This window comes from Tenrec ecaudatus, chromosome 8 (assembly GCF_050624435.1).
Source record: "Tenrec ecaudatus isolate mTenEca1 chromosome 8, mTenEca1.hap1, whole genome shotgun sequence".
NCBI lineage: Eukaryota > Metazoa > Chordata > Mammalia > Afrosoricida > Tenrecidae > Tenrec > Tenrec ecaudatus.
The window spans coordinates 10,582,775-10,610,765 of NC_134537.1; the positions used below are offsets into that span (position 1 = coordinate 10,582,775).

Here is a 27,991-nt window from a genome sequence, read left to right on the forward strand (position 1 = left end):
TCATAAGGATTAAACCCTTGAGAATTCATTGCCGTTGAGTCGATTCTGACCTACGCAGCCTGGGAAATCGATGGTGCAATTCTACCCTCGTACAAAGGATCCATGTGGATCAGAATTGACTCATAGATACCATGATTGAAAGTTAGGATTTTTTTTTGTCTTGAGGGTATATTCCATAAGAAATGTATAGTCAAATTCCAGTGCTTAATCCTCCAAACAATTCCTTTCTTTGTAGTTATGCCAGCAATTTGATTAAAAAAATTAGGTATGCTTTTGAATTTTAGGGATAGCTTCTTTTAAAAACAGAATTCTATTTGATAGGGATCAAGAGATTGATATTGTAACATAGAATCTAAGAACTAGACATATGTAGACATAGCATGTTACTACACTCACTTTCTCTACTTCCTGTTTGACATTGAACAAAATGCGCTCTATAGAAGTGTATAGACATTTTCCCATCTATTTCTTTTTCCAGCTGCATTGGACATCACTGTGTGAGTATAACCCAATATATTGTACCAGTCCCCGCTTATATAAGGAAACGTGCAAGACAGGAAGGAGGGTGGAGGGGAAATAGCCACGCCAAATACTTTCTCAGCCTGTCTGGGATGGATAGAGCGACAGGGTTCTTCCATTACCCTTTCTTGACCTTTCTCATCCATCTTGCAGCCAGCACATGCCATTCAAACAACTCAGGACTCTAATGACCGGGTTTGCTTGGTATGTCCACTGTACTGCACTGACATGCAGATTTCAGTGGGCAGTGCCGGCGAAACAAGGGCAGGCGTTCTCAACCCTGAAAACCTCAGAGCCGTCTGTTAACTTTCCCTCTTAGCAGCGGCTTCCCGCAACAGGCCAACGGCAGTGAAAGAAGCCAGGGGCCTGGTGAGCTGAGAGGATATTGAAGGAGTGGGTGAAAATGATCTAATAATAATAATGTAGAAAGTATTCATCAACTGTTCAGAGTGGTTTCTGTCTTCTAGATGGTGGGTGATTCAAACTCGGCAGCCACTCCTCAGGAAGAAGATGAGGCTGTTTGTTCCCATAAAGATTTTCAGCCTCAACACCCTCTAAAGGTCCACTAGGCACCCAAATGGACTCAGGGGCAGTGGGGTTGGTGGGTTTGGTTTGGAAGGTGAGGAAAAGCGCCCTGGCAGCACAGGGACGAAATGCTTGGCTGCTAACCCGAAGGTCAATGGTTCAAACCTACCAACAGCCTGCACAGTCTGTTGATGGCATGGCTTTTGGTTTGGTGAGGTCTAGAGTATTGTATTTCCATTTTATTTATGTCTACTTTCTGACTTGAAAATTGAAGGTTATGAAAAACAGTCATCTCTATAGCATTACAGGGAGGATTAAGCTCTTACAGGAATATTTCTATGTAAAAGATGATTTAGGTTTTTTTCTGCCTTTGTTTTTTCTTTCTTTTTTTCCCCAATTGTATTAGTCTCTTTATTCTTTTGATAATCTCTTCCATTTTTAGGTGATGAAATGCTTCAGATGCCGGCACCGTTAAGAACATGGTCACTCCCTTTATTTAAACTCAAAATTAAGCGTTTGGATTCTTGTCTCTATTCGGATCCCTGTAGTTTGGCTACAACAGGCACCTGGAGACAGCCTCACACTGTACACGTGGCTCTAGCTTCTCCAGGGCGCTACACGGTGATTTTAGTTTATGGATAGTCAACCAGGAGGAATTCCCAAGTGAGTTTAAATGCATTTTATTTTAGACAACCTACACGACATTTTTTTTTCCTTAAAAAAAAAAAGCCTCCGCTCCAAATAAATCAGGGTCAAAAGTAAATGAAGAGCTCACGATGATATCAGTTCCGTCTGTCTAAGTCCTGGTGTCATGTGGATGAACAGCAGCCAGTCCGGATGAGGCGTCGGTCGTGAGTTGCCCACTGTGTTAGCATTTCCCCATCTCTAAGCCATCCTTAAAGAAGATCAGATATGGGGTGACACCATCTTCACAGCAGTCCAGCAGAGCAACCATGCCATCTGGATTCATGTTCTCACCACTAAAGACCTGGTCGTTTTTGAAATTTGCAAGGATGTTCTTGATTTGTTCTGCAGCACCTGTCATAAAAGGCTTTACTCTTTCTGATTTCTGTTCTTCAAGTTTGCCTTTGATTGATTTCATGTAGTCTTTGATGTACTTCTTGTAGGCTTGTTTTGTGAAGCTGGTTTCCTGCAAGTGATGGTTCATGACAATATCAAGACCAGTGACCACGGTGCTTTCTGCTGCATCACCATCGGGGCCTTCAGCTGAGGCTACCCCCAATGAGGGAGTCATCGATGGCACCTTCGGTCCTACTGACCATCTTCCCCTCCACTTCCAGACACAGCCCGTCTGCGATCACCCGGATCTTGTAGATGTCGGAGAACATCTCATCATAGCTGATGAGGTCCCGGTAGATGATCAGGATGGCGGCTGAAGGGAGACAGCGGCAGCGCTAGCTTATCAGGAGCCCAGAGTTCTGAGCGAGCACGGTGCGGCCGGAGCGACGCTCAGGGGGAGGGGGGAGCGGGCGGAAAGGCTGCCTTTGTTTTTTCAATAAAACAGTGATGTGACAATCCTGATGAATGTCCCAACTCCTTGCTTCTGTGAAATTAGTTACACACACTTCTATACGCTGGTTTTGATGGTTATATTTTTCGGTCAACTTGGCATACCTGGATGACATAGGGGTAGAGCCAAACCTATCAATCAGGTCACTGCTTAAGGAGGTCTCCTTGGGGACGTGGCCTTCTTAATAAGTGACCCTGTGGAAAACTGGTCTCGTTCTCTCTTGCCCCTCTCCTTTCTGCTTCTGGGGCTGAGCTCTGTGGCCTACCAACTCTGGGCGCTGTCAGCCCCCTGCCACATGCCTGCCCACCTTTGATCTACATGAGTCTGCCCTCAGCAGCCTGTGATTTCCCAGCTTCCTGTTACACTGTCTTGCTTCATCATCAGGTAGCTGCATGAGTCTGGAGGAGCCTCCAGCTAGCATCTGGCCCATGGACTTAACCTGGGCTACTTCCTTGAAATACATTTCTTTCTTGATAGAAAGTTCTTTCTTACATATATCTGCTTCTCCAGAAAACTCAGCCTAACACACTGATCCTTTAGCTTCTGCAATTATCATATGTCAAAAACCAGCTGCCATCAAGTTGATGCATGGGAAGGCACGTGTGTGTGGCAGTCACATAATCTGTCAAGTGGAGCAAAGGGGTGGAGTCTAGCCTGTCAATCAGGCCATAGTCAATCATGCCTCTGTGTGGGCATGGCTTTCTCCTGAGGATTCTGGGATCCCCTGTCTTCCTCCCTGGAGGCAGGACACACACTCCCCGTGCTACACATTCCTGATGACAAGCCAGGTGGAGCTTCACTGATGGAACCAGAGCTCTGGAGCTGGAGGAAACATGTGGAGACCCACGCCAGTGCTGAGATACTTCCAATGCCACTGGATCCACAAGACTTTCCACCCACTGGCCTGTGACCTTCCTGCATTCAGCGTCATTGCATGTGTTGTGTGAGTCTGAAGAAGAATTTATAGACTAGTATCGGACATCTGGGCTAATATCGGACTTATGGACTTCATCTGGTTTGGGCTGGGATGTTTTCTTAATCTACAACTGCTCTTTTATATAAAGTTGTTTCTTATACATATGAGTGTCTCTGGGTTTGGTTCTCTAATTAATCGGAACTAACACAGTGCGTTAGAGGAGAACTATAAGATTATTCAGTGGCTGATTTATGGGGGAAGAGCCTTCCTTCTGAGGCATCTCTTGGTGGATTTGAACCTGTGGTCTTTCGGTTAGCAGGCAAGCACATTAACCATTTGCATCATACTGTAACTCCTTTCGGTAGTTAGCAAACTTCATTTTTCATTTGCACTTTCCCTCTTCCTACTGTATTATTTGTAAAGCAAATCCAGGCATCATTGAAAATTATCTGGAAATAGAGCTCTGGAAAAAACCATAACCACAACACCCTATCAACAGGAGAACAATCCTTAATATTGTCAAACAGCCAGCCAGGATTCGGATGTCCCAGAACACTCTTACTTTATTTCTCCTTTACAATCGGTTTGTTTGAGTCAGGATCCAAAGTTGACACATTGCATGTGGCTGACCTGTCCCATGGGGCTCTCTTAGTCTCTAGAAATTTTCCTGTCCCTCTATCCCCCTTCTTCTTTTTTTGTACTTGTCATCTATTTATCAAGGAGACCGGATTATTTATCTGGAGATATTTCCTCATTCTGGATTTTGCTAGAGATGTTATTTAACATATTCTACGATCCCTTTTCGTTCCTATAAACCGGAAGTTACCTGTAAGGACTTGATCAGATTAATATTGGATTTTTTTTCAAGAGTACTTCCTAGGTCGCTAGGTTTTTCCAGCACATTGACACACTGGGGACACATCACATGTGTAGTCTGGTATTTATATTATTCCTACAGCCTTTCACGTAAGGGCTCACTTCCTCTCCCTTCAAACACTTTCTTGGTTTGAGTTCTGGTGTTCCTCCTCCCTTGTTGCTGGAGCCGAGCCAGTTCAAACCCATAGCAACCCAATGTACAATGAATGAAACCCTGGCCGGGCCTGCACTATCCTCCTCATCGTTACTATGTGTCAATCCACTGTGTCAATCCATCTTGTCAAGGGTCTTCCTTCCTTTGCTGCCCCTCTACTTTACCAAGCATGATGTCCTTCTCCAGGGACTGGTCTTCCATGACAACGCATCCAAACCCCATGAGCTGAAGTCTCACTATGCTTCCCTTGAGGAGCATTCTGGCTGTAGTTCCTCCAAGACAGAAGTGCTTGTTCTTCTGGCAGTCCATGGTACTTTCGATATTCTTTGCCAACACCACATACAATGCAAACGCAATTCTTCTTTGGTCTTCTTTATTGAATAGTCAACTTTCACATGCATATAACATAAGGCAGGTCTTTCAGGTGCCTTGTTAGTGCAGTAGGTAGCACGTCAGTCTCATAAAGAGGCCTTCTTCGCTTTTAAAAAAAATACTTTTATGGGGGCTCTTACATCTCTTATCACAATCCATTCATTCACTCAGTGTGTCAAGCACATTTGCACATATGCTGCTATCATCATTTTCAAAGCATTCTCTTCCCACTTGAGCCCTTGATTTCAGCTACCCCTTTCTTCCCCTTCCCCCAACTCCCTCATGAACACTTGATAAGTTGTAGATTATTATTTCCATGTCTTACATCGTCCTCCATCGTCCCTCACCTACTTTTCTGTTATTCACCCCCCTGAGAGGGGGTTCTAGTTTGATCCTTATGATCGATTCTCCCCTTTCCCCCCCACCATCCCCTAATCCTCCTGGTACCTCTACTCTCCTGGTTGGCTCTGAGGGGCTTAACTATCCTGTTTCGGACTCTTATCTGTAGCAGTGTACATGCTCTGGTCTTATCCCATTTGTAAGGTAGAACTGAGGTCATGTTAGTGGAGGAAAGGAAGCTTAAAGAACTAGAGGAAAGTTGTGTGTTTCATTGGTGCTATACTGCACACTGACTGACTCATCTCTTCCCTGTGACCCCTCTGTGAGGGGATGTCCAATTGTCTACAGATGTGCATTGGGTATCCACTCCATTCTCCTCCCCCCATTCACCTTGGGTATGGTTCTGTTCTGGCAGGAGGTCTTTCTTGTACAGAAGATTTACTTAATGCAATGTGTTGTGTGATCTCTTGACCGCTGCTTCTATGGGCATTGACTGTGGGTTCCAAGCAAGTTAAAAGCATTGATCACTTCGATCTTTTCTCCATTTACCAAGGTGTTGCCTATTGGTTCAGTTGTGAGGACCTTGTCTTCTTTACAAAGAGTTGTAATCTGTACTGAAGGCTACAATTCTTGATCTTCAACATCAACTGTCTTAAGTCCTCCTCACTTTCAGCAAGCAAGGTTGTGTCATCGATGCATCACAGACAGTTAATAAGCCTTCCTCAAACCCTGCTGCCATATTCTTCTTCACACAGTCCAGCTTCTCAGATTATTTGCTCAGCATACAGACTGAACAAGGATAGTGAGAGGATACAACCCTGGTGCATACCTTTCTTGATTTTAAACCGTGCAAATCACTCTTGAACTGCCTCTTGATACATGTACACAAGTTCCACATGAGCATAATGAAGTGCCCTGGAATTCCCATTCATCTCAGGGTTATCCACAGCTTGCTTTGACCCACACAATCAATGCCTTGCCATAGTCAATGCTGACTCTGGCCCAAATCACTGGCAGCTCCCTGTCGATGCACCACTGCAAATGGTTTTCAGCAAAGTTTTATTAGCTTGTGATATTATTGATACTGCTCTGTGATTTGAGCATTCTCTTGGGCCACCTTCCTTTGAAATGGGTACAGACATAGATTCTTCCAAGTAACTCTTCCCTTATTGACCACCAATTATTCCAAGTTCCTTTGTTGGACCGTCCTTTGAGGCTGGCCCTGGTTGAAGCTTCATTTCTCACTTTTCCGCTCCTCTCTCATTGTGCTGCAGCCATACCAGTCTCTTTCGCTTTTTGTAAAGAATAAAGAGCAGCTTCCATCCTGGGGTGTGCTCTTCCCCCATGTCTTCCCAAGGCTCACTTGCTCCTGTCACTTTTGCCTCTGCCTAACTACCCTCGCCCCTCCCTGATCATTCTATACAAAGTAGCATGAGAACTCGCTATCGCCTAATCCTACTTGATTTTTTTATCACACTATTTCTCCTCGACATATTGTATTCCCATTCATTTCCTGTCCCCCCATCTTCTTCGTCAGAACTCCTGGATGGTAGAAATGCTTAAGTGCTAGGCTATTACCCAAAAAACGTTCACTAGTTCTTAGGAGGAAAAGGCTAGGAACCTATTCTGGAACACCAACCACTGGGTTTTTAGTTCTTTATTAGCATCTACGTTCCATAAGAACAGAGACTTTGCTTATTTGTGACTCTCCAGTGTCATAACATTTCTACCAAATATCACACGCTTCATAAATGTATTGTGTAAATAAGGGAACGAATGACATTTCAAACCAGTATGCGACTCTTTAGCAAGGGGGTCATGTAGCCCAATCTGGAGGAAATGACATACGTTCGAAGACAGTTGGTGAGGACCTGGAGAGGACAGTCAAAACTGGGGTGTCTGAACATAACACCAGGGTCCCTAAAGGAAAAAGGAGATAAGATTCACGGGTTCACACAATCCTGGGATTCACAGCCCCAAAGAAAGAAGAGTTGGAACTGTTGCTCCAATCCGAGGTGAGGGAGGCAGAGAGGAAAGGAAGTCACAGAAGGTGTGGGCCTCAGCTGGGGTTCCGGTGACCATTGGCAAAGGAGGATTTTCGCTACTAAGGCGGCTTGCTGTTTTTTAGCAATTCTTTGAGGAATTTTGATGGAGGAGATTCGGTAAGTTAGGTCTGGTTTCCAGTGAGGTTGAAAGACGCTGAAAGCACAGATCGCAAGGAAAAGCATCCTGACAAAGCCAGCCCGGGACTGCAGAGGAATGACAGGCATGTGGGGACCAGTGCCCGCCCAAGCCTGGCTATGCCAGAACCCAACAGAGCTACAGGCACCAGCAGCACAGGCAGTACCGGTGATTCGTGGGAAATAGCAGCAACTGAGGACTGGCACCCACCAGGCATCTACAGGGAAAGGGGTCTCTGAAGGGCGAGGCTACCAGACAACTGCTGGGTGAGCTGGCATCTGCCACTCCCTCAGATTGGCCCAGGATTGGCCTGGGGACATTTACAAGGGAGAAATCAGAGACCAAAAATATCCGTGGAGAAGCCACAGTCCTTGAGAGAATGTCACTTGCTGAACTCCAAAGGCTCTAATCGGAGGGCTTCTGGCCAACTCAGAGTATATTTGGATGCCTGAGGCTGCTCAGATCAAAGAAGGGCAGATTCATTTATGGATGTGATGTGGGTTCCTTGGCCCTGTCCCTCCCTTAAAGCACACAGGACATCCAGGGTGGGCCAAGGGCAATCCCTCGTCCCTCAAAGGATAGGCTTTTATCCACAAAACCCCACCTCTTCCTACAGTGATAGGCCAGCCTCCTGAGGCTCCTTGTCCAAGATGCACCAGGTTACACAGAGAAGACGTCCCATCTCCCTGTGGGAGAGACTAACTCTGCGTCCCAACATTGTCAATGCCACGACCTCTGAGCCATTGCATTTGTAGAGCTCCTTGAAGGAAATGGAGACTACTTGGGTGAGATGCATTGGTCTAGGGCAGTGGTTCTCAACCTTCCCAATGCCTCGACCCTTTAATACAGCTCCTCATGTTGTGGTGACACCCCCCCCCAAGCATAAAGTTAATTTTTGTTGCCACTTCATCACTGTCAGCTTGCTACTGTTATGAAATTGGGTGACCCCCGTGAAAGGGGTCATGACCCACAGGTTGAGAACCGCTGGTCTAGAGTATCTGGATGTTCTAAGGGTTCTGATGCACTGCAGGGTGAGAGGATAACTGGAACCCACCTGGAACACACTGGGGGGTGTGCTTCAGACTCACTTAAAAGTCATCATGCTTCTTTCAAGGGTGGATTTAAGAACCACATATACATACACTCACTAACTGACCTTGATGATGTTGATTAAAGATGAAACCATAGAAGGCAAAATTACCAAGCTTTTGAGAGAAGACTATCTTTATGATCTCAGGATAGGAAAGGATGTCTTCAATAAAACATGCAAAAGGGCAACCCATACGGACTTTGGGCCTCTGCTCAAGCCCTCCCTCAGTGCAAGAACACTTTATTCTAACAACCTGGCATTCCGTGATGCTCACCCTCCTGGCACGCTGAAACATATGCGGGTGCATAAGCTAATGTGGTGAAGAAAGCTGATGGTGCTGGGCTATCAAAAGATATAACACCTGGGGTCTTAAACGCTTGAAATTAAACAAGTGGCCATCTACCAGGGAAGCTACAAGCCCACATGGACTCACACCAGCCTGTGCGATCATGATGTGTTGACGGGGTTGGGTAACAGGCATGAGAAGACCCAACACAAGCAAGCAAACAAAAAAACATTTTGTTGAGAATAAGGGGGGCTGGAGCAGTGACCCAAAACCCATCTATAGACAATGGGACATCCCCTCACAGAAGGTCACAAAGAAGGGATGAGTCAACCAGGGGGCAGTATAGCACCGATGAAACACACAATATTCCTCTGGTTCTTTGAGGCTTCCTCACCCCCCAACTATCACTACCCAAGAGCTGCCTTTCAGTTCTGGCTAGACCGGAGCATGTGCACAAGAACAGATAAGAGCTCAGGACACCTGAAATTCAGGACAGATAAACCCCTCAGGTACAGAAATGGGAGTAGTGATACCAGGAGGGTAGGAAGAAGGTGGGGAGAGGAGGGGATGAAGGGGGAACTGATCGCAATGGTGGACACATAACCATCACCACCTCCCACCCGTATCCCTACCCAGGGGGAGGAACAACAGAAACTGTGGGGGAAAGGTGTCGGCGGTTGGTGTAAGATATGAAAATAATGAATTTATAATTTATCAAGGGATCATGAGGGTGGAAAGTGGGAGGGAGGGGAAAAAAGAGGAGCTGATATCAAGGGCTCAAATAGAATATAAAGGCTTAGACAATGATGGCAACATCTGAACAAATGTGCTCGATATAATGGATGTATGGATTGTTATAAGAGCCCCAAGAAAATGATCTTTGAAAAAACAAACCAAGTGATTCATAAAGAAAAATATGGATCATTGCCCCTACATAAACATTTAAGAATGTCTATTGATCACAATTTGTCACAAAGAGACTAAAACTACCAATCATAACCTCTGAGGAGATATTCACCATAAGAGAGCATATTAGCAAAGTACTCAAACGCAGACTGTAAAGAATTCCCCATATCAATAAAAGTATAACAATTTAGTAGGAAATAGAGCAAAATACATGAACAGGGATTTCATAGGAAATAGAAATGGCTATAAAGATATGAAAAAATTCTCAGCCTAATTAGTAAACAGGGAAATAGGAATACCCATCACTTACAAGAAAAAACTGAATTTGTAACAACTATTGGAACAGCATAGAGTAATCTTAAAAACTTAGCATTGGTGAACAAAACAGATTACAAAAGAATGTATGTTGATTCTAGATTTTTTTAAAAACAGGAAAATGAAATAATTTTAAGAACAAACCTTTAAAAAAGAACAAGAAAACAGTTCATAGAAAATTAAGAAAAAAAGAGGAGCTGATATCAAGGGATCACACAGGCTGGTGTGCTTCTTCCATGTGGGCTTAGTTGCTTCTGAGCTAGATGGCTGCTTGTTTACCTTCAAGCCTTTAAGACCCCAGATGCTATATCTTTTGATATGTGAGCACCATCAGCTTTCTTCACCACATTAGCTTATGTACCCATTTTGTCTTCAGTGATCATGTCGGGAAGGTGAGCATCCCAGAATGCCAGGTTATTAGAACAAAGAGTTCTCAAGTTGAGGGAGGGCTTGAGTAGAGGCTCGATGTCCGCCTGCTACCTTCAAGCTTAACCTATATATGTATGTACATAGACCTATATCCCTATCATTATATATGAATACATTTACATATATCCATTTATACCTCTATAAATGTCTTTTGTGAGGCTGTAAATTTTTACGGGAGCAGAAAACCTCATCTTTCTCTCACACAACAGCTGGTAATTTTGAACTGCTGACCTTGTGGTTAAATGGCCCAAAACATAGCCCACGACACCATCAGGGCTCCTTAATAGAACACAGCCGTGTCCACTTAAGTATGCATCGAATACCACCCCCAAGTGCATACATCCCCCCCTCCCCGCAAGAGAAGGCAATTCTCCGGGGATCCCACATTTTTCTGAATGTCGTTTGCACACAGGTACCCACTGCCTTGCTTATAAACTACCTTTTCAAGGATGTTTATATAGCGAACAGCTTCGGAAGGTGACGTGCCTGTAGCCCTCCCTGAGCAAAGCGCAAGCACGTTCACTGGCAATTACCGAGGCTTCAGACTGCCTGACCTCAGGGGTCTTCTTCTGTAACACGACCACGACATGATCAGGTACCGTCTGGCTCTCCACATCACCCTGTGAGAACGGAGGCTCACAGAATGAGTACAAGAACGTGCTCATACTCTGCCAGTGCTAGTACTGTCAGTAATTACCTGTACTTCCTTTGTGACCCAGGATTCTCCTGTTTCCTATAAGCACCCACGAAACTGTGGCAAGGAGAAATCTCAGACCATTCATAGTCCTTGACATCTCCCCCCCATCCCCCCTCCCCATGCTTACAGATGAGCAAACTGAGGCTCAGTGAAGGGAAGTGACCGGCCCAAGGTCACTCACTGGAGAACGGCAGTACAAACACAAGATCTCATTTCTTCCCACTCAGCCCAGTCATTTTTCGCTGCCTCTGGGGACTTGCTCAGGACTTCCTAGATCTCTGAAAGGCTTTATAAGGAACACTACATTACTCCAGAGCGGGTCTCCAAGACATCTTTCAGGCTTACCTTTCACACTACATCTGAGCGTTTGATTGACCACTCCTGTATTATTCTCCTTCTCCGCCGGCCACTGATAGACGTAGACCGTGGTTCTGGAAGATCCAGCATCCAGCACGATTCCATACTGGACAAGAAAAGGGAAGTAAGGGTCAGAACCACGCTGGATCTCAGAGCAGTGTGGGTCACTGGGCCCCTCGGCAGGTTCCTTGCCCCAGCTGGCCCCCTGGGAACCCTGAGTGCCTTTGGGTACTTAATTCACATTGCTTTGTTTAGGTAGGGCTGGCCCACACCAACTTTGTCTCTTTGGATTGTGGGGATGGGATGGAATGTGGCTACTCAGTGTTCTAGGACATGGTTTCTAGACTTGGACATGCATTCAATCGCTTGAGGAGATTTAAAAGCTCCCAGTGTCAAGATACACTCACACCAAGCAAAACCAGGATTACCCAGGCATGGATCCAGGCATCACCATTTTTTGTTGTTGTTGTTAAGCTTCCAATGTACAGCCTTGGTTGAGAATTATTACACCAGGGGTCATTTATACATGGACTGCTCCTCTTTTAATCCAGACCCTGGAATTGGGAGGGCAAAATCCAGCTGGGCCTCATAAGCGAGCTAATGGCCTGTCCATCTAACTGTCTTCTAGTATTCATCAAATGCTCAGGCTTCTCAGCTTGGGATGAAGCATTTTAAATCTCCTTATCAGCTTTCGAGGAGCCCTGGTGGCATCCTGGTTATGCACTGGGCTGTGATCCACAAGGTGTTCAAAACCACCAGCTGCTCCACAGGTGAAAGACGGGGCTTTCTACTCCTATAAAGAGTAACACATCCCAAGGATCTACATATAACCCTTCCCGGAGGACGGACAACAGAAACGTGGGTGAGGGGAGATGTCGGACAGTGTAAGACATGACAAAATAATAATTTATAAATTATCAAGGGTTCATAGGGTGGGGGGTATGAACTAATACCAAGGGCTCTAAGAGAAAAAAATGTTTAGAAAATGATGATGGCAACACATGTACAAATGTACTTGATGCAATGGATGGGTGGATTGTGATAAGAGTTGCATGAGCCCCGAATAAACTGATTTTTTAAAAAAGAGTAACAGTCTTGGAAACCCACAGGGGAAGTTCTACCCTGTCCTTTAGGGTAGATGGCAGTGAGGTGGTGTTTTTTTTTCCCCCTAAAAATATTTTATATATATCAGCTTTCACAATGGAGGTATTTATATTGAGCAGAACGGTTAGCAACAAAATAATCGTTGACTGAATTGTACACACGAAGAAATGTGGTGATCACTATATCTTTACCACAATAAAATAAAAATACTGACCTATTGCTCCCACTTTGGTAAAAATGCATCTGCACAAATAGGAAGGGGCTGGCTGTCCACCGGAGAACAGGCTGGGGGGCCTCGAACTGTCTTGTTCAGGGGGAGGAGGCACCAAGAGCTGTACTTGCATACTGTCCCCAGCCAGGCACTGGGCCATATATGACAGGAAAGAGCATGCATTAGCAGTCTGTGGGACCAGGACCAGCAGTGCCAACCAAAGCCCAACATCTGGCTATGCCCAGAGTCAGACCAGGGCACGAGAGGTTCTTGTGTGGCTTTCCCTTCCTGAGTGTACCTGGTGGTAGAGGGTACACATCAGAATTGACTCAAGGGCAGTGAATCCCCGCCCCCCCCCCCCATTCTGCATCCAGTAGGCTAGTTTAGCTTATGCCAGATGAAGGTGGATTCTAGAGGCAGGCTGAAGGGGCACCTTCTCACCTTTCCATCCTTGGCTTCCTTCAATGTTAAAAGCTAAATAGAAGACCCTGTGCCTGGCCCTTAATGGATGCTCAAGAAATACACTTTTTAAAAAATCACGTGTAGAGACACTGGTCAAACTAAATCAACACAAGGAAAAAAAAAATAAGGAAAAGGAAAAACAGCCCCCCCCCCATCCCACTATTGTGTTTCAATACCTGGTTAAACATCTTTTCAAATGGCTGGTCTTCCGCGTAGACACGTCCGCGTGTCCACGTGTGTTTAGAAAGCTATCTCCAAGCAGACACAGGACAACAGGATGCCTGGTCCCTCTTTCTTTCCCCTTGTGGCAAACGCACGGGACACAATATTTACCATTTGACAAGTACAACCCGGTGACACGGATGACGTTCACCACATTGCCTAACCATTAGCCCCGTTCTTTACGATTCTTCCAACATCACCAGCAGAAACTCCTTTCCCCTGATATCTAACCTTTGGCAATGCTGTTTTTTTCTTCAAAAAATTATTCTTATTAATCATTGGATTGGGAGCTCTTACAGATATTATAACAATCCATAATTCAATTGGATCAAGCATAATAGTACCATTGTGGCCACCATCAGTTTCAAAACATTTTCTTCCTTCTTGAACTCTTTGATACCGGCTCCCCTTTAGCCCATCCCTCCCCTCCCCTACCACCCAGGAACCCTTATTATATATATATATATATATACATACATATATATATAAAATTATTTTCCATATCTAACACCATCCACTGTATCCATTCACCTACAATTCTGTCATTCATCCCCCTTGAGTGGGATTTTGCAGCCATCATTGGTTATTTTTTCCCCTCCTTTATGTCTACGGAAATTGGCACTCATGATATCTTTCCTTTTTGTCTCTGCAAGACAGGTGTGCTAGCTTGTAACCATTGACAAAAAAAAAAAAAGGCATGCAAATCAATGCTCAAGAGTATTTTGTGTGTATGCAATGCTCTGTTCTCATTTAACAGTATAGAATACACATCTTGCCCTGCCAAGGAAATGGGCTTATTGGTCAGTATTTTCAAGGTATTCACGATGGACTGCCAAAAGTATACATTTGTCTAGGAAGAAGCAGCACGGCCAGTGTCCTCCTTAGAGACAAGGACGGTGAGACTTCATCTTACATGCACCTTCCCCCCGGGGTCTGGGGTAGCCAGAGACTCTGTCTTGGGTGTGTGTGCGTGGGCACGGAGGGCTGCTCCCCATCTTACATACTGTGGACCTGTTGTCAGCAGAGACCAGTCCCTGGAGAAGGACATCGTGTGGCTAAGTAGAGGGGCAGCCACAAAGAGGAAGGCCCTCAGCAAGATGGATGGACACAGCGGTTACAACAACGGGCTCAAGCACAGTCATCCTGGTGAGGGTGGTGCGGGCAGGGCCGGGTTCCGTCCAGTTGTGCACAGGGGCATTATGGACCAGAACTGCATCGATGGCATCTAACAACTACTACCAAGTGTGAGAGGCCGAATGCATTATTTACCCAATTCCCCGATTCGAGGCACACAGGAGTGTGTTAGTCTGGGTTGACTACAGAGACAAATTCAGAGATACTCATGTATGTGCATGAAAAAGCTTTATATAAAGAGCAATTGTACATTGAGAAAACATCCCAGTCCAGTCCAGATCAAGTCCATAAGTCCGATATTAGCCCACATGTCCGATACCACTCTATAACTTCCTCTTCAGACTCACACAACACATGCAATGACACCTAGTGCAGGACGATCACAAGCCAGTGGGTGGAAAGTCTTGTCAGTGGCAGCGGAAGCATCTCGGCGCTGACGTGGGTCTCCACGTGGCTCCTCCAGATCCAAGGCTTTAGTGTAACTCCATGTGTCTTGTCAGCAGGAAGAGGAAGCAGAGAGTGTCTGTGTCCCACCTCCAGGGAGCTATTTATCTCTTTAGTACCTCTAAATGAAGCCATCAAGCTGCGATCTGATTGACAGGCTAAACTCCACCCCTTTTCAAGTTGACAGGAGATTACATAACTTCCCCAAGGAGACTTCCAACCTCTACAATCACACGTGCTTATTTCATTTCAAAGGGAGAAAGACAGGGCTTTCAACTCCAGTCAACAGTACCAGTTGCAGAAACCCAAGGGGGGATGGGGGAAGAGGGTCCCTATGAATCTGCATTGACTCGTGGCAGTGAGTGAGATTTCACTGGAAATAGGACCAAACAGAAATAACCCCCAAATATTGCTCCCACCCCTGAATCACAGCTTCTCCATACGATGGGAGGAAATCCCTGTGTACACTGCCAGTCCAACTTGGATGGCCTTAGTCCAGGCCCTTGAGTCTGGTGAATGCAGAGCTGGATCCCAACATGATATCCCCCACGGAGAACAAGGGCGGACATTGTTCACACTTTGTCCAGTCCAGGCCAACGTCCACAGAGAGATTAAAGCACAGGTTGAAACCGAAGGAAATGCAGGGCACGGAAGACGCCTGGGCTCCTTCTCGATTGCCAGCCTGCTTGCTTTCTATCCTCCCTCCCTCCACTGACTTGATCACCCCCAACCAGTCACCCCTACAGGGTGCTGACCCAAAACAACAGAGAATGAGAGACCAGCAACCCACAAGGTGCCTGCCTTTCCCTCCTGGGGTTCAGTGAAGCCCAAAACTGGGGTGGGAGGCGGGGAAGAGCAGAGCTAAGGAACAGGGCCCTTTCTCATTTACCACTGAGACTTGTAAAGGTGCCCATTCTCACTTGGCTAGGACCCAGCTCTCACCAGGGTCTGGGGCAGCCAGAGACTCTGCTCCTTCATCCTTCAGGCACCTGAGGAAGTGCTGGCAGGCCCCATCTGAAAGCTGAGCTCCGCTTCTGACTCAGACAGACCTATCCCCACCATCGTTCACTGACACTTTCTAAAGTGGAAAACCGACTTTAACCAGTTGTCCGAGCACATCTGCCTAGCTCAGTGGAGAGCGAGGGGGGAAATGGATTGTCTTCTTTTCAGCCGCGTGGGTGATTTTTGGATGGAGAGTCGTAAGTCACCATGGGTCCAATGCAGTGTCTGAAAAGAGCAAAGCTTGAATGGGGGTCTGAAAGCACACTTGGTGGGGTATCCAAAAGGACAGCGGCGTTAGGGCTGAACCCCGTAGCTCAAAACCCTCAAGACCGTGCCATCTTCCAAAAGCAAAAGCAAGTTCATAAGGTCAGACTTTTTAGATTTACTATCCTTACAATAACAAGTGACACAGTTAAAGTTTATTGTGCCAAACTGGCCGATAAACACATGTGGGGTTAATTGAAGGTCAGAGAGACAAATGGCTTGGTGAGCCTCGCCTTTCGAGTTCTTGGGTCTCTTGCTTTGTGATGGTTGGACCAGGGTGCAGCTGCCTTAGCCAGTTCCCTGCTTCAGCTTGCAAGGCTGACTTCCTGCAAGATATCCCCAAGGAGAAGCCACATGGGCCTACCCTGATGGAGCCCTGGGAGCTGGAGCAGTCGTGTGGAGACCCCTGCCAGTGCTGAGATGCTTACACATTCACGGATTCGGCTTTCCTCCTGCAGTCGGCATCATTGCGTGTGTTTTGTGAGATGGAGGAGGACTTTGTGGCTTGGTGTTGGACATATGGGTTAATATTGGACTTGTGGGCTTGAGCAGCACTAGGTTGGGATGTTTCTTGATGTGCATTTGCCCTTTATATAAAACTCTCTCTTATACATATGAGCTTCTGTGTATTTGTTTCTCTAAAGTACCCAGACTAACACAATAAGAGTACTTGTATTCTCTTAAGCCAGGTTTGCTATCTTACTTTTCCAGGTTCTAACAGCTATTACGATGGCTATCCAGAACTCAGACAAAATTCAAGATTAAAGGATTCATTAAGGAAGTTTAACAACTTGTCATGGCAGTGAGAAAATGCTCAGGGTTCAGTTGTTTCATCAGAATGTTACAAAGTTCTTTGAGTCTGTGAATAAATGCCCCAAAGGGGCTGACCACTCCACTTTAACCCCCAACCTGAAGGCATTCAGCTTAAGTTCCATGGATCAGGGACCCAGCTCTCTGAAGTCAGTACCCAGAGGCACCCTCCTCCATGCAGCCTCAGACCCACGGCAGTCAGCTCCACTTCCATGGGTCAACATGCCCAACTCCCCAAACTAAGTGCCCAGAAACACCTCACTCCTCTCCAGCCAGCCTCCTGCAAAAAGCGCTGAGCTTTCGAAGCTCCCTGGGCTGGGAAGTCCAGCACTCTATGCCATGCTCCGGTTCCTGGGGACTCCTGCTCCTGCTGCTCCTCCTCTCTGCGGTAGATGTCTTCTGGACCCAGGAGGTTCACCGCGCAAGGATCTCAGGGCCAGAGGATGCGCTCCACTCCCGGCTCTTGTTGATCATGAAATCCCTCCTCCTGCTTCTCAGAGGGCTCATTTTATCCACAGAGGATGGCCTTCCAGGGAATCCTCCTCACTGTTACTCACAGGCGAATACCATCCGTACCCTTCCCTCACCACTTTACCAAACCCATGCAGGTAGTGGTCGACAGCTGGGAGTTAGAGAGTTTGGCTAGAAGAGCCACCTTAGATATGTCATTGCCCTTGCAGTATGAATAGCATTGAGAACAGGCAGTTTCCAGGTTACTAACGTGATCCATTCCTATGTGTGTCGTGAAGCCCAATTTATAGATCAGCTGGAACAGGGAAAGTGTTCTTATTGCACCCTACTTTTAGGTCCTAGCCCCCCTGAGTTGGCTGATCATTGTAATCACCTGGGATCTATTTGCAAAGGAATGAATCAGAATCTAAAGGGGGAAAAGCCGGGAATTACCTGTAATTTCAGCAGATGCTCAGGTGATTCCAGTGATCAGCCAACTTGGGGAACCTAGGCTTTCCTGCACAAAAAACCCCGACATCTTGTCAGTGATTTCACAAGCTCCCAGTGCAGCCAGCGAAAGGACAGGTGATGAAGAATCGGCTTCCACATGGTGCTGGTTTGATGGTTTCAAAGTGAGGGCCAATTTACATAACACTAAAGGTCAAAACACCAGTAAATAATAGTCAACCACACCAAATGCGAGTTAAGAAGGGGTTCACACCTGTTATCACGTTCCTAATCAGGTTCTATTATTATCCTCAGAAGCAAACAACTGCCTGTGGTCACAAGCCTGGGGCCAAGCCTGGGTCTAACTAGCCTTCAAGGCTGCATTTACTAGCCCCTGTGTTTCCCACTGAGTCCCGGGAGCACTAGTGGCAGCTTAGTGTTAGGGAGCCTGATGGAGTCTCCAAGACTTGCTTTATCCAGAGAAAAGGTCCCTGGAGGACTTACACAGTGTGTGGATCTGGCTGGAGAAGAGGTGGACCAATTTCAGTATGGACTCCAGAGCTTTCTGGAAAGGAAGAAGCCAACGATCCAATCTTGCTTTCCAAAGGGACCGATCTACATGGGCCAGAAGGCACCTGCAATCCAGGCTGATAACCAAAGTGTGCAGTAAAATTAGCTGCCGTGGCTCTTTTATCTCTGTAACACTGCAAAAGGGTGTGCGAGATGGGTCAGTGTTGTGCGGCTGGGTGTGAGGGAAGGCGTCCCAGAAGCAGGGAAAGGGTGAATCCACCAGCCAGCAGAAAGAGTAGCCAATCATTGGGGATTTCTGCACGGAAAAGTGGTATCACATGCACCATGAGACAGAGCAGTGGGCTCCCTGGTCCACACAGGTGAAGCTGAGTGCCCTCAGGTGGAAGGCTGGCTTGCAGAATGGGGTGCCCTTTAGGCACTTATCAGGGCTAAAGGAGCTTTGTAACACTTGCCCAAGCAGGGCAGAGGCCAAGACATCATTTGGTTGAGAGGCAAAGACCAGATAGAGACATGCCAGCCAAGCATGGCTGAGAAGAGATGCTCTTCTGGACAAAAGGGCAGTAGCCTTCATGTTTTCTGATCTTGACTTCTTGTGACCTATGAACTTCCCTAAGAAGCCCCTATAAGAGTGAGTTGTCTGTTGAGTCCGTGGTCAATAAGCAGCTTATCAAACCCAACAGGGAAGGAGAGTGGCGTGGGTGGGTCTGATGATATCAGGGTAGGACAGAGGAGAAAGGGCGGGGGCGGGGCATGTCTAATCGCAATCAGCCTTGGGCAGATGTGCAGTCAGACTCTCGTTTTTACTTGTGTACATCAGATGTGGCTTCCAGGTCATTTTCTCAAGAGGATGGAAGGGAATGGCGTCTGCATTCCTGGGGTCCCGTGAGTATGCTTTGGAAAGTAATGAATGAACCTGGGAGTGTGGACTAAAATGGCCCATGGCCTTGGCGCCCCATACGTGGAACTAATGTGTCTCCAGCAGGTCACAGCTGGCACCCTGGAAACCATGGGGCTGTGCAGGACATGCGGTCAACAATGCCAGCAGGTGGCTCTGAGAGGCAGTGGAAATGGGATCCCAATCCTATAAGACTCAGACGCTCTAGGGCTCCTGGACAATTAGGACTGAGGGTGGGGAGGAAGAAGCCTCCAGAGGAAGCTACGGGGCTTCGGGATAATAGAGCAAGTGGTGGCCTGTGCAGAAAATAAAAGCCACGCCATGAGGTTTACTCTTCAAGCTGGGGGAACAGGTCTGACCAGTAACTCAAGGAAAAAGGGACTGGGGACATTTTAGACCCTTGACTGAGTTTTAATAGCTTCTCTCTAAAACTCAAACAAGCCACGGTCAGAGAAGCCACCGTCGGGTTTAAGAGCCAGATGCCATGACATTTTGTGACGGTTCTGAGACACAACCCGGGGTCCACTGAGAATCGAGGGGCTGGCCCCTCGTCGCCAACTGTCAGCAGGAGTACCAGAGGCAAAGCGGGGCTTTCAAACAGAAAACACTTAAACCCCCCAAACAACGAGAACGGATGCCATTCTGCTCCCCGGGGGCTCCTTTGGACAAACTGGAGAGAGGTCTAGCAACACCTGAGAAAGCCCCGTGTGAACTCAGGACCAAAGGCTCACCTTGGAAGGTTCAACTGGGTTCACCTGACCCGGAATATCTGTCTTGTCTTGTCTCCTATGTCGTCCATCCCATCCAAGAGGATAAGCCTTCAGAGTTAATCTGGCAATGGTCTACCACTTTCTGTCCCTGAGAGCTGTGCCTACGGCCTGCAGTCAAGGCCCTGAAGAAATGAAAACTCTTTCCTCTGAATGGTCTGTTAATTGGGGGGCGGGGGTGGGATGAGGGGTGTGACACCAACCTCAGTCTTTCCTTCCCTCTATACTTTGGGTAGGAGCCCTTGAGGTATCATGGTCACGAGTTGGACTGTGAGATGCAAGATCCTCAGTTGTCTAAAACTACCAGCCACTCCTTGGGAGAAAGACTAGGCAGTTCTACCCTGTCCTATAAAGTTCACTATGAGTCCGCATCAACTCGATGACAGTTAGGTTTATTTATTTTTGTATGCTCTGGGGAAGGAGCCTTGGTGGCACTGCAGGCAAGACATTGGGCTGCTGACCACAAGGTGGGCAGTTCCGAACCCACTGGCTGCTCCACTGTAGATCGATAAGGTTATCTGCTCTGGTCAAAATGTATCATCTCAGAAACCAGAGGTCGCTCTGAGTTGGTTCGATGGCAGTGGTTATGAGGGACCATCTCCACAATTGTCTGTCACTAGGACCCTGGAATGTTGCTTCAAGCTGTCTGAACATGTCATGAGATCAGGTTCTTAAACCCAGTCATGGCTTACCTCATCTTGATTTCTTTGAGTTGTAGAGCAGAACAAGTGAACACTCAGTCTCTCTGGGGAAAGAGACCTGGTGGCAGACCAGTGAAGCTCTTGGCTGCTAACTGAAAGTTTGAACTCACCAGCCATTCCATAGAACCAAGATCACAACCTGGAAACCAGTGGGAGAAGTTCTACTCTGTGCTTACCGGGTTGCTATGAGTTGGAATTGACTAGAGGGCCATGCATTGCATTTGGTATTTATACTCTGGGCGGTGCAAATGGGCTGCATTCGACTATTCACTTAGAGGATGGCAGTGTGAGCCCACTCGATAGGACCACGGAGGAGAGGTCTGGCAACCTCCTCTATAACACGAGTCCAGTCCAGAAAGCCCGGTGGGGAACACATGGGGTTGCTATGAGTCAGATTTGACTTGACAACAACTTTTTCTTCTTAAAGACTAGTTCTGCTGTTTTTATTATGTGTAACTTGGGAAATATTCACCCTCTTGGTTCTTCTGTTTTCTTAGCTACAAAAGGAGAGTAATAGTACTGTCTACATGGAATGGGTTCTAAAGGGTCCCGGATCACATTCCTTTAGACTCATCGCTGTGGTGTGGGCATAACCTATCCATCTTGCACTTGTCTGAGCAATGCTTTCTCTGGTGGCCCGGGTCTAGTGCAACAAGAACACGGTAGGCCAGAGCGCTGGAGTAATGTTTGTGGGGAACTGCACTCAACCAGTGATGGAGGGGAGTTGGTGCATCATTAGCTCTTGAGTCAGGTAACGATGAAGCATGTTCCTTGGGAGAGGACAACCCTGAGGGAGGGTGGCAGTGACATAATCTGTCAACTTGAGCAAAGGGATGGAGTCTAGCTTGTCAATCAGGTTGCAGCTTGATGACCTCATTTACAGGCATGACAGATAAATAGCTCACTGGGGACCAGACCCAGGCTACTGTGTTCCCTTTCCTGCTGTTGAGACACTCAGAGAGCTGGAGGAGACAGGTGGAGACCCATGCTAGCATTTAGCTGCTTCCACCGCCACTGGATCCACAAGACTTTCTACCCACTGGCCTGTGATCTTCCTGCATTTAGCATCATTGCATGTGCTGCTTGAGGCTAAAGAGGTAAGGAGGAATTTATGGACTAGTATTGGACCTATGGGCTAATATCAGACTTAAGGACTTGATCTGGACTGGGCTGGGATGTTTCTCAATATTCAATTGCTCTTGTATAGAAGCTCTTTTCTTACACACACACACACGTGTCTAAGAATTTGTTTCTCTAGTCAACCATGACTAACACAGGCGGATTCTGCACCGACTCCTGAGAAGGTCGCTACAGAGTTAAGTCTCCAATGCTTACAGCTCCCAGCCAAGTTTGCATGCCTTTCATTCTTCCAGAGTTCCCACTGCCTTCTCCCACAAGAGACCTCAAAGATGCTTTTCCTTTAAATTCGTGGTTTCGAATTCTTTAACCATCAATGGAAACTAAATGTAACTATCTCCTCCACTGGAAATGCTTCAGAGAGCTGCTTCAGGGAGCTGCTGAATCACATGCCATCTATGGGCTGCCTTGCCTCCCACCTGACTCCCCACCCACCCCCCACCCGGCCCCGTGCTTCCTGGGATCACTCCTAGGGAAACTATGCTCACTCGCATATCCTTCTCGGAGAGTGTGCTTAGTGGGGAGCAGGCCAAAGCCAGTGGCACCGAATCTTCTCCCACGGTGTTCTTTCTCCTGCCCGGGAATTCACTTTACTTAGTTTATTCTTCTCATTTTCTAGGAAACGACGACTTACCTCTGAGCTCTCAGGGAGACGGGAAGCTATCACCTGACAATTGCTTTAGTCTAACATGTGTGGCACACGAGGCGAAATCTTACAAATGGAGGCTTCCGCCTGCCCCTGTCCTCAGACCTGTGTCCTCCCCTCTCTGGAAAATACACAGAGGAAGGAGCCTCATGCAGTTACTCACGGACGGCACATACCTTACCTCTAAGCTCTGACTGCATCCCTTGCCAGAAGCTGTCCCCACTGACCATGCCCCAGACCAGCAGCGCTGGCCACCCTGGAGAGGTGGTCCACACAGACCCCCGAAGCAGACCGTGGTCACTGGGGCAGGGTTGTCTGGGCACCAAGCACTGTGGTGTATTCTAGAAGGGGCTGCAGGGGCACAGGGAGAGAGATGAAGCTGGGGTCCTACTAGAGAGGGTGGGGGGCAGCAAGCAGAGCACCCAGTCATCAGGGTCTAAAGGTGGTCCTAAATTTCCTCCTGAATTGAACAAATCTCCCGGCCCTGTGGCTGGTCCTTGTCAGGTACATCCCATGGGAAAGGAAACGTAGGCCCCTTCTCCTCAGAGGCCAGCAGCCCCTCCTGGGTTCTCCATTCAGAGCTCAGCGTCAGGGAGAGGGGGAGAGATGGGAGCCCTGACCTTGGGAGCAGACAGGGTGGCAGGAGCAGGGACTTCTGGTTCTGGCGTCCATAGGCTGACCCTCCCCCCGTATGTTGACTTGCAGTGGCGGTCCCTGTGCTGCCTCGATGTCGTGTATCGAGGCCGGCAGCACCTGGAGCTTGAGGAGAACGGCTTCTCTAAGCTCCAACTCGTGTCTCTGGACAACCAGACCATGAGTCTTCCTCTCATCACCGAACGATTGTATAAGGGGGTTCTTGCCCACCCTTACGTTCTTCATGGAGACTGAGACAAGTAAAGTAAAATGGCCAAATGCCATTAAAGAAAGGAGATTCTATGTGAATCCTTCAGCAGTGTGACTTCCAAAGAGGGGCTCTCACCCACTCGCAGGCCTCTGGCAGTACTGGTTTCTTTCATATTTTAAAGTCCCTGTATTTCAAGTGTAGCCCTTGAGCATCCATTCTGAGCAGGCCTATGTAGGCAATATTTCCTACGGTCAAGTATTACTGCCAAGCAAGATCTACACAACCCAGTGAAAAGCTCTGGGTACTACGGCCCTCAGCTAACATGGACTTTCCATTTTTTTCCAAGAGGAAGACAAAATGAAACAAAGAGGAATCTGTGTCTGAGATCACTCATGGCTCTCAAAGCCTAAAACAGGTGCCACCTGGCACTCTGCAGAATAAGCTGGCTGACCCCAGCCCCGAATCACTCAAGACTTGGTGACTCCCTTCACCTTCCACTGGATGGTCTCTCTGGTAATAAATGCTGGTTCTCCATCTGTCAGATGCTGCCCACGAGGTTAGTGTCCCACGGTCTGAGAGAGGTCTCTAGGACTGGCTGTTCACACCATGAGTGGTCTTGAGGGGAGAGGGTCAAGGCATCTGTTCTAGACCTGAGAGAGGCAGCACAAACACAGTGCAAACAGGAGACCACTTGAAGGCCTGGATTTTTTCGTTGACCCAGGCTGAGGCCAGAATCAGAGCCCGGGTCTCCTGATCTCTACTCATGATCAGAGCTGTGTGGTCTGGGGGAACGAACAAGCTGGTAAAAATGAAAACATATACCGACTGATCAAAGCTTGATAGCTATCTGCAATTCCCGAGGACACATGTTAGCTTTGTTTCCTACTGATCGCAGCCAAAGCCAGTCCTCGGAGAAGGGGCCCCAGCAGCAATCTGCAGCCTCGAATTTCACAAGGCCAGCATTCCTGGACCGTCTCCCTGGAGTCTGACATCACCATCCCATGGAGGCAGCCAACGGCAGAGAAAGCTGATTTTCTTCTTTTCCAACTCAGGGCTTTAGAATCCCTGCTACCACCACGGTCTCTGAATAGCCCCCCCCCCCTTTTTTTTTTTTGCCTTTCACACTTAAAAAAAGTTGTATGGTTGTAAATATATATATATATATATATATATATATATATATATATATATAACATGACCATTTTAATATTTTCACCTGTGCTGCTCAGTTCATTGTGTGCGGTGACATCACCCCGCCCCTCTGCACCACCCAAGGCCTATCGCTTCCCTCTTACCTTCAGCCCTGGAGGGAGGACCTCCTTCTGGTGAATCTGAATGAGCGTGAGGGCCAGCAGCACCACAAGGCTCACCAGTAAGCCCACCGAGGCAATGATGACTGGAGTCCGCGAGAGGGTCTTGAACCCTAGAACGAAGACACACAAGGGGAATGTAGGAACCAGACACCCACCTTCTCTGTAGGATCCATAGTCTGTGGCCACAGTCTGTGCACAAGCCACTGCCCCCGGTGTTAGCGAGGCCCGAACTTTTAAGGCAGAGTAACGAACTCATAGGCTCGGATACCCATTTATCATCCTTCTAAAGTATGGACGAAAGTAGGGGTGATACTCTTCTGATGTTTCTCAGAGTGTGTATGCATATTTCAGACGATGCCTTAGATTATTTCTGATAGTCCGTGCTTCACATGGATTAGAAAATATAAGTGTTCCAACAAAAGGAGATGCTAACATGTGTCACTTAAAAAGTTGTCTTCTCGTCTATTATGCTTCAGGGGGTCGCCATTGAAACATAACGTCACTTGATTACAAAGAAAGCATGCCCCAAATAGCACCTACTGCTCTGAACGGAAACGATTCAGTTTAGGCAAACTTCTGAAACCAGCATGTGACAGAAATTAGAGCAGGAGTTAGTGGGAGTTTCTGGGCAGGAATTCCCCAGGAAGGAACGTGAGGGTACTTTTGAGGGCGATGGGACTCCTTTACGCCTTAGTAGGAGTGTGGGGGGGGACATGCATGGGTGTGCACGTGTGTCAGCACTCATCATGCCTTCCAGAGCGACTTAGGAGAAAACCTGGATATCAAAGTAAATCCGCTCCTTGGGTACAATTTCCATTAAGGGTGGGAGGGGGTAGGGAGAAAAAAGATTCTTATAAATTGCCCCTACAATTCTAAAAAGCATAGCTTTTTGGAGGGAAACCATGCCCAGTTTAGGGGGGGGGGTGACTTTAGATGGATGCATTGCAATAAATATATTTAAATTAAATATAATTTTTCTAAAAGATAAAAAGGCATTTTAAGAGTAGGTCGTAGACTTGGAAGAACTACAGATAATCGTATCGGCCGTCAAATGCCCGAACTTCGATAGCCACTGATGTCAGCGACAGGTCCCTGGATTCAGACGGGGCATTCCTACACTCTGAGCTCACCTATGACCCTCACCCATTTGCTATCCAAATTTAAATGAACGAAAATGAAATAAATGAAAAGTTCTCTTTCTGAGTTGCACTGGCCGCACTTCAAGAGCCCGGTAACCACACGTGGCTACCATATAGGCCACTGTGACTCGAGAACGTCTCCATCGTCTTGGGAAACAGAGAGACAAAGCCTGCCCTGTTCTAGAACATTTTCTTCTTAGCTCACTCTAATCCGTGCTTTACCCCTTTCCCTGGAAGAAAGACAAGGCACATATGCACGCACTGCCATAGCAGACTTAATTCACCACGATATCCAATCACATCACAACACGTGCATCCGGGAGTGGGTCTCAAGGGCTCAGAGCAGCCCCCTTCTTCTGCCCATTACCCCCCTCATTCCCTTACTTTGTCACTAGGAACATAAACAGAAGTATGCAGCATCAATGGAAGGCAATTTGTCCATATCTAGCAAAATTGTAAATACACATACCCATTGTTCACATTACCAGAAGCAGATCTCACTAGCTCTCTGTGTGTAAAATGAATTACTTTGGGGGGTGGGGGGGTAGGGAGCTTCCAAAAGTCTGTGGAAAAATAGAATTAGAATAGAAATTTTCCATGTATTTTTTGAAGCCTCCTCTGACACAGGCTACTCACAAAAGTATCCTTTGTTATATCAACCAAAGAGGGCAAGTCCAAGCAAAACACCACCCACTGTGAAGCTGGCCTTCCGAAGCTCTCATGCTCGGGACTCGCTTTTCTAGGAGTCCAAATGGATGCACGGGAGCGAACCGGGCCCTAGGTTATCCCACCGACGTAGCGCTTTGTACCAACATTTAAAGAATGTCTGTCTCAGCAGCAGTTACAGAGCTTTATGGGATTTTTTCTCCTAACAAGACACAGTGGATAATTTGAGGGTTCATCTGCCAAGTTAAACTTGGCCTTGGGAAGAAATGTAGCCAATTTGTTGATGTGTGATGGCGCAGTATGTGTGGTGAAATTTCAGTGCATAGGGGAAAACCTGCAAAGCAAAAACAATCCAGCTCCTTAGCTAGAATTCCATTAACTAACTAACTAAGCAACCAAACAACCAAACAACCAACCAACCGACTAACATAACTAGGAGCCTTGGTGACTTACTGTGTTACCAATTGTGCTGCCAATCACAGGATCTGCGGTTCAAAAGCACCTTTTGCACTGATGGAGAAAGGTGAGATTTTCTCCTCCCATATTGGAAACCCACAGGGGCAGTAGTACCTTGTCCTATAGGGGTGCCATGCGTGAGAATCAACAACGAGTCTGTTTTTCTTATCCTACAAACATCTCTTCAGAAGCCCAACACAGCTGATGTACTGAAAAGCTCAGAGCTCCTGACCACAGCCACGTGCCCGGCCTCCTCAGTCCTCAGGGCTTCAGCAGTTTTCGGGGAACAAGCTATGATTACCCTAAGCAAACCCTTGCCCAGCAGAAATGGTTATTACCAAGCAAATGGGCCATTCATTTAGGGAAGGGAATTGTGAGCTGTGTTGCCATTAGGGCTAGACAAACACTGTAATTACAAGGTGCTTACCGAAAGTGGGGCGGCCAGCGACTGAGTCCAGAGGCAGGTGGGGACCAGCTTATGAACAAATGTGTGTGCATGTGCGCGTGCATGCGTGAATCCTGCGCAGGCGCAGGCTTAGGGCTTGCCGCTGCTAATTTATAAATGCGAACCATACCGACAGGTGACCCAGGGGGAGGTGGCTGCAGCAAGACACTGTGCCAGCCACAGCCCTTGGATGGGAAAGCAGCAAAGATCCAAGTTCCTCACAAACCCATCACAAAATCAACACTCTTCTAAAATCAACACTCTTCTAACACCGCTCTGTAAGGGAAACCGCAAGGGCCAAATTAATGGATTATACAAACCGGAAAAACCATTTAGGCGAAACATGCCTGTTCGTCCTTGTTTTCCGAAGTGGCTCTGATGTAAAGCCTTTGCTTTTATCTGAAGAAC

At 47.1% G+C, this 27,991-nt stretch overlaps 1 protein-coding gene across 1 annotated transcript in view; it reads right to left on the bottom strand.

Annotated features, from left to right (window-relative positions):
- ENTPD3 (ectonucleoside triphosphate diphosphohydrolase 3) overlaps positions 1-27,991 on the bottom strand; it is a 56,895-nt gene that overhangs the window by 27,845 nt on the left and 1,059 nt on the right. The window contains exons 3-4 of the mRNA XM_075556019.1: positions 24,860-24,987; positions 11,482-11,599 (exon numbers count right to left, since the gene is read on the bottom strand). Of these exons, the coding sequence (XP_075412134.1) occupies positions 11,482-11,599; positions 24,860-24,987 (246 nt within the window). The remainder of the gene's footprint in view (positions 1-11,481; positions 11,600-24,859; positions 24,988-27,991) is intronic.